At 41.3% G+C, this 11,577-nt stretch overlaps 1 protein-coding gene across 2 annotated transcripts in view; it reads left to right on the top strand.

The window, feature by feature from the left end:
• SLC39A9 (solute carrier family 39, member 9) overlaps positions 1-11,577 on the top strand; it is a 117,994-nt gene that overhangs the window by 87,259 nt on the left and 19,158 nt on the right. For both annotated transcript variants that reach the window (XM_006865582.1, XM_006865583.1), the window contains exon 3: positions 4,440-4,634. In XM_006865582.1, the coding sequence (XP_006865644.1) occupies positions 4,440-4,634 (195 nt within the window). The remainder of the gene's footprint in view (positions 1-4,439; positions 4,635-11,577) is intronic.

An 11,577-nucleotide genomic window follows, 5' to 3' on the forward strand; every position in this document is an offset into this window, starting at 1 on the left:
TGTTATTATCCTTTTGATTTCCTTTGGTTCCATTGTGACATCACCCATGTGATTTCTAATGTGTGTTATTTGTGTCTTCTGTCTCTTTTGTTAGGTTTGCCACTGGTCTGTCTATTTTATTAATTCTTTCAAAGAATTAGCTTCTTGTCTTGATTGTTTCTATAGTTTTTCTGTTTTCTATCTCATATATTTCTGCTCTGATCTTTATTATTTCTTTTTTTTTTGGTGACTGTGGCTTCCCTCTGTTGGTCTGTTTCTAATTGTTGTAGATGCCGTGTTAATGTGTTAATTTTAGTTAAATCCGCTTGGCCCGCGGATTTAAAGGCACACGATTTCCTGCCTCCGCTCCAAATTCCACAGGCTATAAACCTTCAAGCCTTTAAACTATTCCTATCTCTGTGGGTCCGAATTTTGGAGCTCTGTCTTGCCTCTTTTTTGCCTGGAATTCTGCGTTATTTTTGACTGCGACCTTCACTATGCCTTCACCCTAGCCACCAGCAAGCCTTGCCCTTCCTGCTTCTTCAGTAAGTCTGTAATGTCCTTACTCTGTTTCAGGCCCTTCTGAGTTTTGCTACTTGTTGAAATGCTGTGGAGTGGATTATGACTCACAGAAACCCAGTATAGAGTTTCCAATAGCAGCTGTTGAGCTAGAACCACAGTTCCTGCAATTCAAAAGGCTTTGCAGTCTGATGGATTAAACCACAGCAGGGGTGCTTTGTTACTGGTGTTAAGCTGCTACTCAGTTTGGGCTGGCCCAAACCTTGATGCTTTGATGGGCGGGCCTAAGGCTAGGAGGCTGGGCAGAAGGCTGGCCTAGGCCGAAGAAGTGGGGCATGGGCTTGGTGCTTGTAGGCAGATGGGGTCTGTTTTTGATGCTGTCTAAAATGCCTCTCTTTGTCTCCCTGTGTCTTGAGCCCCCCAATTTGTCCTATATACACACCGGTAATGCCTAATATGGCAATGAGGACCCCCCTGGGATGGACTATGTTGGTTCCTGTGGCCCTGCTAGTTCTCTGAAAGTGTCCGCCCTTTGAATGGGTCTGCTCAAGCCCTGCTAAATTCTGCAGTGGGCGGATCCGTCCCCGGATAGAAGCCCGGAGTAGGTGGGTGGAAGTTCAAAATGCTGTAACTCCTCAATAGTTTGATCCTGTGCTGCCCGGTCAGGGAAGCACCGGAAGTTCCCCTCAATCATTTTTATGTGTACAATTCAATGACATTGATTACATATACTCACTATCTTGTACAACTATTACCACTATTTGTTTCTAAAGTTTTTCGTCACTCTTAACAAAAACTCAAGAACCCCTAAACAATATTTTCCTATTTTCTCTTTCTACCGAATCCTGGTACCCACATGGTCTCTCTGCGATTGCCTATTCTAATTATTTTATATAAATGGAATCATACACTATTTGTACTTTTGTGTCTGGTTTATTTCAGTCAACAAAATGTTTTCAACATTCATGTCACATCATGTCTCAGAAGTTAAATTTTTCTTTAATTTTCCATTGTATGGAGTCCTGGTCTAACACTGTGAGATAAATACTGGGCTGTAGTCCTGCTGTGGCGCTGTGGGCTAATGCGTCAGACTGCAAAGCCATTTGAACTGCAAGGTCAGTGGTTCAAGCTCACCAGTTGCTCCTTGGAAACCCTATACAGGACCACTATGGGTTGGAAACGACTCAACAGCACTTAACAACAACAACCACAAGATCCCCAGTTCAACCCACCAGTCCTTCCTTGGAAATTCTCTCCAGGGTCACTATGGGTCAGAATCGACTCAACGGCATTTAGCAAACAAAAAACAAAATGGATATACCACATTTTATTTATTCATTCATCTCTTTATAAGCACTTGTGTTGTTTACATCTTTTGGCTATTGTGAATAATGATACAATGAAATCAGTCATGCAAGTTTCTGTTTTGAGTCCCTGCTCTCAGTTTCTTTAGGTAGAATTTCACAGAGTAGATTTGCTTGGTGATATGCTTGAACCCACAATCAGCTCTCATGGATGCAGCAGCCAGGAAGTCAAATCATGTAATGCCTTAGGCAACTTTTCTGCACAAGACCTCTTTAAAGTATTCAAGACTAAAGATATCACTTTGAGTAATAAGGTGTCTCAAGACATGGTATTTTCAAGCTGCCAACCTCAACGTCAGCAGTTCGAAACTACCAGTGGTTCCACGGGAGAAATAGGCGTTCTGCTCCCATAAAGATTTACAGCCTTGGAAACCCTGTGCAGGGTCACTATGAGTCGGAACCGACTCCATGGTACTTAACAACAACAACACAATAACAATATATGCATGTGAAAATTGGACAGTGAATAAGGAAGCCCACAGAAATATGATGCATATGAGTTACGGTGTTGGAGAAGAAATATTAAAAGTACCATGAACTGCTAGAAAAACAAACAAATCTGTGTTGGAAGAATTAGAACCAGAATGTTCCTTAGAAGCCAGGATGATGAAACGTTGTGTCTCATACATTGGGCATGGTATCAGGAGGGACCAGTCCCTGGAGAAGGACATCATCCTTGATAAAGTGGAGGGTCAGTGGGAAAGAGGAAGACAACCAACAAGATGGATTGACACAGTGGCAGCAGCAGTGGGCTCAAGCGTAACAGCAGTTGTTAAGATGGTGCAGGACTGGGCAATGTTTTGTTCTGGTGTGCCTAGGGGCACTATGAGTCAGACCCGATTCAATGGCACCTAAAAACAACAATAGTAGTTCTGTGTTTAACTTTTGGAATAACTGCCAAACTTTTTCACATCAGCTATCGTTGTTGTGGTTGAGTGCTGTTAAGTTGGTTCCAACTTATCGTGACCTTGTATAGGGTTTCCAAGGAGCAACTGGTGAGTTTGACCTGCCAGCCTTGTGGTTCAAACTGACCTTGAGGTGGCACTTATTCTACAGTGCCTACCAACAATGAATGAGGGTTCCAGTTTCTTCACATCCTTGGCCATATTTGTTGTTGCTAACCACAAGGTCAGCTGTTTGAAGCCATCATCCACTTCGTGGGAGAGGGATGAGGCTTTCTGCTCCCGTGAAGACTTACAGCCTCAGAAACCCTATGCCTGGTCCCTATGAGTCAGTGATTTAGTGACACATAGCAGCAGCAATAGCAGTAGTAGGGTGAAGGGGGGTATCTTATGGTGATCTAATTTATATTTCTCTATGATTAATGTTGAGCATCTTTTCATGTGCTTATTGGTCATTTGTATATCTTTTTTTTTTGTTTTTGTTTTTAATGTTTTATTGTGAATTATATGATAGTTTACATGGGAGAACTTTAGTTTTACATTCATTCCATCGTATATCATCTCACTGCCATGGTTCCAATCCCCTGCATGCATCATCAACCACCCAAAGGGTATATCCCAGAAACCCGCTCCCTACACTTCCCCCTCCTCCCCCAAGTTTTCGGCCCACAGTCCCTTTCCCTCTCTGGGTCCAAGGTCCCCAGTCGCTTCATCACTCCACGTCATCATCTCTGCCTCCATCTCAGGCATCTCTGTTTCTCTGGGTAGGGTCCCACTCTCAGCTCTTCTCCGTTGATGGTCCCAGAGGCCTCCGCTCATATCCTGGAGAATCAATCACTCCCTTCCTTGTTACAAAACTTCTACCTTTGCATTTCCAACCCTCATAATCCGTCCTGATAAGCATTATTCACTACAGTATCACGAGTTACCCATCTGTATCTCCTTTCATCAGATCCGCCCAGACAGATTGAATAGTACCTTCTGGAGATTCTGCCTTCTGCCATGCTCCCTAGCACCAGGTTCCCTCTTGAAAGCTTGTAAGCCAGTCACTTCATGCCTTTGTAGGTATATCTTTTTAAGATGGCACTTAACAAAAGGAATTATTCAATTCCTTTGTCCAGTGTTTGGGTTTTTTATCTTTCTGCTGTTGAATTGTAGGAGTTCTTCAAATACTCTGCTCCCTGATATTTCTAAAACGAAAAATCTTATACTCACTTTGTTCTTTATTTGCAGTTTTCACATTAACTTAGGTATAAAACTAGATGAATTTTATTGTAATTATTCTCATTGTTATTGCTCTTCATTTTCCTGTTTTTACCAGAATAAAACTTACTGATAAGTAGTTTCTAATAAGATTGGTATGAATTTCTCAGGTAGGATTTGAGGATGATGTCTCTTGGGAATATAATTGCTTTCTTATTCTGTGACTTGCTACCACTTTCCAGGTATGTGGAATAATAGACAGTTAGAAGGGGTGTGTGCCAACAGCAGAAGACACTTGAAAGTTTTTCATTGTGAATTTTAAGTTGAAGTTAATGATTACCTGGATTACAGTATAAAAAGTGGATGTCTTACTGTAGTCAGCTAGAGACGGAAATTCAAAAGAATGGAAGCGTCTGTGTAAAAATGTTTTAAGGGGAAAAACATCTTCTTTTTATGATTTGTCCTGCTCTAGGAAAACACCACCAAGCAAGTGAAACTCAGAATGTGATTGCATCAGACAAAGCAGAAGTACCAGTTGTCCATGAGCATGAGCACAGCCATGATCACACCCAGCTGCATGCCTACATCGGTGTTTCCCTTGTACTGGGCTTCGTTTTCATGTTGCTGGTGGACCAGATTGGTAGCTCCCGTGTACATGCTGCTGATGGTGAGTGACTCTGAGGCTTTTTGGGCTGTATAATCAATATGCAGTTTGTTGTTGTTAAGTGCCATCGAGTCGATTCCTACCCATAGGGTTTTTGAGGAGCAGCTGGTGGGTTTGAACCACCAACTTTGCAGTTAGCAGTGCTTATCCCACAGTGCCATACCAGGACATCAGGACTTGTAGTTTAGGAGGTCACAAATGATCAAATAATTTTTATCACTAGCCTTATTTTAGGCTTAAAACTTATCTTCAGGTTCCAGTGAACATTTTTAGTTAGAGGTGCTTATGAGTTGTAGCATGTAACACAAGGAAGTGTTAATTGGGTCATTACTGTAGTTTTTGTAAAAATTGTCAGATCTGTGAACAGAGGTTCTTAACCTGTTTTTGTGCCATTGAGCCCCGGCAGTCCAAAGTCTCTGGACCATTTATCAAATCAATGTTTTTTAAATGCATGAAACATTGTACAGAGATTACATGAAAAATATTACATTGTAATATAGTTATCAAGGCATTAAAATGCATATGTAATGTAGTAATGTATGTTGTTATAAATCAGTGTGTTACATAGTAAGACTACACTTAAATCATAAGTAAGTTAAAGTTAACTTTTATATTCTAAAACATCAGTATGACAGTTATGGACTCCTGGTGTGGCATTATAGGATCAGCACTGGATTGCAAACCACAAGGTCAGTAGTTCAAATCTACCAGCTGCTCCTTGGAAACCCTATATAGGGTCGCTATGAGTCAGAACCAACTTAATGGCACTTAGCAACAACAAGTAACAATTATTGTTGCTTCACTTGATTGAAAACATTAAACTACAAGGTAGTCATTTACAAGACAGTGCCAAGTAAGACATCCAGCTGATTTTGAGTTTTTGTTTTAATGGTTACCATTGTAGAAAATCCTAATTCACGGAGATATTTTCTTTCAAATGGACTTATACACATTCACAGCTTTTAAAATTTAACTTCAGTCATAGTAACTTTTTTATCTTAAGATCATTTAATTTATCTTTGTTCTGGGTCAGGGGAAAAGATTCTGGTTCATAGTTCAATTTTGATGTCATCATGATAGAATACAAATATCTCTTTTCAAGAATGTTGGCAGAGAATATTGTACAGAGAAAATCCTAGAAAGCAGCGTGCATGTCTTGGTCCTGGGAGTGAGGTCATCGGACTCACGCTATTTGCTGGCTGAGTGATTGTTAGGGGCAGAATTGCCAGATGATTGCATGGCTCCATTGGCATAAGTGTCTGCACACAGGAAGGTTGCCATCATGCAATGTAGCAGCAATTCTTAATTTAAAGAAGTCATGAGTGAAATTAAATTTTAAGACATCTACAACAGTTGTAAAGTTGGATGAAATTATCTGGTTTATCCTGGTAATAAATTATACGTTTGTGTAAATTAGTATAAGGAACCCTGATGTTGCAATAGTTAAGCGCTAGGCTGCTAACAAACAGGTTGGCATTTCAAACCCACCAGTCCTTCCACAAGGGAACAGACCTGGTGATCTGCTCCCATAAAGATTACAGCCTTGAAAACCCTATGGGACAGGGCAGTTCCACTCTGTCATACAGGATGGCTGTGAGTTGGAATCACCTGACAACACACAACAGTAGTTTGTTGTGTACATTCATAGTGGAAAGAAATGTTACATTTCAGTTAAGGACTATAAAAATGAAAATGCATTACCCCCCATGTTCTACTCTGTGGACCCCAGGTTAAGAATCTTAGGTCTACAAAAAAAAAAAAAATCTATAGACTTAAAAACTGGGTACAGGTCATGAACAGACACTTTAACAAGGAAAACATTCAGGCAGCCAACAAACATATGAAGAAATATGTTCACAATAATTAGTCATTGTTGTTAAGTGTGGTTGTTATGTGTGTCATCGTGGTCTTTGTCCTCCTCCTCCTCTTTCTCTTCGTGGGGTTGCTTTTGCAGCCACCCTGTATAGGGTTTCCAAGGAGCAGCTGATGAGTTAAAACCAACCTTTCAGTCCAGTGCTTTATTTCACAGCGTCACACCAAGACTCCTTTATAGAGATGCAAATCAGAACAAGGTATCATCTCACACCAGCAAAGTTAAAAAATGCAGCCTACAACAAATTCTGGCAAAGGTGTGGAGAGACTGGCACCCTCCCCCCTAACCCCCCTCCACATTGCTGGTAGGACTGCGAAATGGTTGAACCACTCTGGAAGATGGTATGGCACTTCCTCAGAAAGTCGGAACTACAATATCTTATGACCCAACAATCCCTCTACTTGGTATAGATCTGAAAGAAATACGAACCAGGACACAAGTAGATCTATGTACACTGATGTTCATCACAGTACTATTTACAATAGCAAAAAGATGGAGACAGCCTAAATGCCCATCAATGGAAGAATGGATCAACAAACTTTGGTACATACACACAATGGAATACTTTGCAATGTTTAAAGAATAATGATGTATCTGTGAAACACCTCATAACATGGATAAACCTGAGTGAAATTAGTCAATCACAAAAGGACAAATATTGTATGAGACCATTATTGTAAAAGCCTAAGAAAAGGTTTTCATATTTTTTTAAAATCTGTAGAAAAATAGCAAAAGAGATGGACAGATTATTTAGAGAAAGATATAAAAATGCCCCTTTAAACATATGAAAAGTTATTTGTTTTACATAAAATAGGAGAACTGCACTGTGATATTATTTCTCACCTATCAGATAACTAAAAATGCAAAAGCTTGACAGTACATGCCATTGACAAAACTGTGGTGAAACAGGTACTTAGATATTGTTAAAGGGAATGAGAATGGTAATCTAACAAATATTAGATATTTGACATGTTCAAAATTAGTATCAGTATGCTTTCTACTTTCAGGGAAACTGGATAGCTGCTATCACACCAAACTTCATGCAGGTAACAACTATAAATTCTGGACAAAATTTTAAAACCCACTACCTAAGGACACTAAATGAAGCCCTGGTGTAGCTCTGTGGATTAATGTACTAGGCTGCAAGGTCAGTCTGAACTGCAAGGTTGACAGTTCAAGCTCACCAGCCGCTCCTCAGAAACCCTATACAGGGTCGCTATGAGTCGTAATGGACCTGATGGCACTTAACAACAACAAGGACACTCAGGAGCCCTGGCAGTGTAGTGGGTTACTCATTGGGCTGCTACCTCAAGGTCAGTGGCTTGAGTTCATCCGTTGCTCTATGGGAGACAGATGAGGCTTTTTGTTCCCATAGAACTTTTCAATCTTGAAAACCCTATACAGAGTCGCTGTGAGGCAGAACCAACTCCACAGTATGCAGCAGCAGCAAGAGCAAAAGCAGGCAGATCTGGAGGGGAACTGATGCTTAAACAAAATATGTAATAGTGCAGTATTAAGAGACCTGGTAGCTTAATTAATGGATTATGTGCTGAATTGCTAACCGCAGGGTCAGTTGCTCCTCAGGAGAAATGAGGCTTTCTGCTCCTGTAAAGATCTACAGGAAACCACATACAGAGTCCCTGTGAGTCAGAACTGGCTCGGTGGCACACAGCCAGCAGCAGCATCACAAAGCAGCAGGATGAGTTTCGTATTTCTACTACTTTTAGCAGTCATTGTCCTGTGGAGCTGCTAAAATTAACATAGAAAACTCTGAGTCTTTCTAACCTGAGGAGCCCAAGGAACTGAGTTCAAGACAGTTGCAGCTACTAGAAAGTGTGGAAGAATCCTAGAAAAGAGAAAGCCAGAGAAATGCAGCCCCAGATTATTTTATATAAATCTGCCCAAGTCTCTAATGCAGACAGGCTCCAGACAGCTTTGCTAAAGATAAAGAAGCTGAACTGAGATTGGAGCAGCTGCCCAAAAGATAGAGTTTATGGTATGACACAAACCAAGTTACTTAAGACAAACAATGAAAAAAAAAAGATCAACCCTCTTTGAACGAATGTAATAGACCCAGAGTATCCACAGCCTAACAGTCACAGTATCCTGGATATAATTCAAATTAATGCCATCAGTGAGCCACAATGCATCGTATGCCTCTGGGTGTGATCCCAAGAACCATCTCCTATGTAGCAGTCTTACCGACAAAGTAGCATCTTAAGAAAATATTAGGCAAACCCAGAGTAATGCCAACCAAACCCACTGCCATCAAGTCGATTCCAACTCATAGCAACCCTACCACACAGAATAGAACTCTGTAGGATTTTACCGAATGTAAATCTTTATGGGAGCAGCCATGAGGAAGGATCATTTTATCGTAAGACATACACACCAAAAAAAAACAAGATGAGGGGATGTGTTTTTTTTAAATGTCAGTGTTATAAAAGACAAAGCAGAGGGAAATGTACCAGGTTAAAAGTGATTGAAGAGCCAGACATTAGCAGTACGCAACCCTGGACTGGATCCTGCTCTATTGTGCTTAAGTGCTGTCTAGTAGATTTTTGTCCTATATGACAGAGAAGAACTTTCTCATAGGGTTTTCTAGACTGTATTCCTTATGGAAGCAGATCACCAGGTCCTTTTCCCCCATAGAGTCACTGGTGGGTTTGAGCTGAGGATTTTGGGGACTCTGTCTTGGAGAGGGAAAATGCTTTGAAGACCATTCTGGGGCAATTGACAAAATTAGAACATGCAAGATAGATTAGAAAGAAAGCCTCATGTTAAGTTTATTAATACTGTGTGATAACAATGTAAGAGAATATTTTTTTAAGAAACGTACACTGAAGAATCTAGGAGTATTTTCATGTATGCAGCTTATTCTCAAGTGGTTTCAGAAAAAACCTGTGTGCATATGTGTTAACTATTTGAAGTTTCAAATTGTTTCTAATGAAAAGATTAAAAAAACAAACATGGGATGAAATGGAAAATAAAACAGCAAAAAATATCCTGGGTTTATAGACATTTTGAAACTCATTGTTTTGGCGCGTCTGCCTGTATTACGGGGCTGGACGTCCAATTTTGCAAAATCATATAAAGAAAACCTCACTGTCGCTGAAATGAGTACAGATTGGATTACTTGAGCATTTGTCAGTATAGACAACGTTACTCACAACTTTGGTGGCCCGTCCGGGATTTTTGCCCACTTGGAGTGGCAACCCTGTTGGAAAAGAAGACGTGTCCCACTGTAGTTTTGGCGGCCCACCCCACAGGGTTGATTGCCTCCCAGCAAGAGCCAGAAAAAGACTGTTCAAAGGTGATCAGAATTAGTGAGAGCTACATGAAGGACTGAGAAGAGAGTAACCGCAGCAACCAGGCAATCTGTGCTCAGGCAAGGCAGAAAAATTGGACTGTAAGTATTGCCCTGGTGGTCAGACATTTTTGGGGGTGATTGTGTGTCTGAAATGCATCTTGAATGCGAAGCGAGTATGGAGTCCCAATCTGGTTGGAGAAGGACAAAGTGAAATCTCGGGGTTGTATGCAAGAAATCTTCATGAGTACTCAAACATGGGGAAATTTTGAGAGGTTGAGTATGCAAGGGAACTCAAGACACCAAAACCAAAAGAAAATGGGGAACAGAATTCTAGGCCTAGGGAAGAAGGGAACAGGAGAGACTCCTACAGACATTTCCTCCTGTCAGTCCTTCGGGGAGAATGTTGAGGGCTTGGGGGCACAATCCCCCAATCTTGGAAAAAGATAAAAATACTGTTTTATTTAGCCAAAAGAACTAATCCATTCACCATCTGTGTTCTGGCCTCAGTTTAGTTCCAATGAGGACTGGGTCGGCCAGGCCCTAGTCCTTCATGTAAACGATAGAACTTGGCCTTCTCAGAAGGATATAGCCTATGCTCTTTGTTGGTCAGTAGAGGGAGTGGAATCAGTTCCAAAGATGTTCTCCCTTAAAGAACGGGGGTACCATGACAAAAAGATTGAGGTGATGGACTGTTAAGAGAAGCTCAGAAAGTTTTTGTAAGGAGAGAAGAGGAAAAACAGAGGCAGAAAGCCAGAATCATGGTATCTACTGTGAATAAAATAGTAAATAAGAGGTTAGAACAAGACCACCTTCTCGAGGGAAGTGGAATGGTGATTACAGGGCTAGGCCTCTTCAGAGGAAAGGGAGGAGAGGAATGGGCCAGGTCCCCAAGTCCACCAGTGGATGATGGTTGTGGGAAGACAGGCCATTTCAAAAGAGAATGTCCAGGAGAAAACAAACAAGATGGTGGGTGGAGTGGAAGTGCAGTAAAGGAGCTCCGCCAGCAACAACACAGAATACCCGACCAAGCAGGCTCAGGGGATGGTCCCAGAACTCTGAACCACGTATAAAGGAATATTTAGAAGGTTGGAAGGCTTACAGCTGGGGGAATTTGTGGCAGAAGCAAGAAATTCATTGCTTTCTAGTCCGGGACGCTCAGCTGCTCCAGGAGCCACCATCTTGGGTGAGACCAAGAGGGGAAAGATCGGAGCGGCCACAGATGCCTGGCAGAACCACGGAGATAAAGGTGTGGACATTCTTTTCTTTTGGTAGCTGTTCATTGGTCCCTTGCTGTCTGTGCACCGTCATTCTGGTAACTATAGGGGTGCCTGAGCTACTGGGCACCCCAGCCCCACCCTCGAAGGGTTCTACTACGCATGTGCATAGAGCTTCTCGAAATTTAAAGAGACAGTTTCCAATTAAAACCAAATGGTCACAGCTGGCCCTGAACTGTTTCCAACTAGAAAAAAGGCCTGAACGGGCATTGTGGAGTGGGATAAGCAGACAAAAGAGGAAATAGGCTGAAAATTAAATCCTAAGTTATGTCAAAACAACCAACAGTGGTTTCTCAAGAAGTTTCTCAAGAAATTTCTCAAGAAGACGAGTGAAAAGGGAATCCCATTTCCTGATTCCCTTTTCCTGGAGGCAATCAGAAAGCATAAAAAATACCAAAATACATACCCATCTAAGTATTAATGCCACAGATAACCCCTGAAGATGCCCAAAAAACAGAACAGATGACCATATCTGCACATGTCCAGAAA

Source organism: Chrysochloris asiatica, unplaced genomic scaffold (assembly GCF_000296735.1).
Source record: "Chrysochloris asiatica unplaced genomic scaffold, ChrAsi1.0 scaffold00079, whole genome shotgun sequence".
NCBI classification, from domain to species: Eukaryota; Metazoa; Chordata; class Mammalia; order Afrosoricida; family Chrysochloridae; genus Chrysochloris; species Chrysochloris asiatica.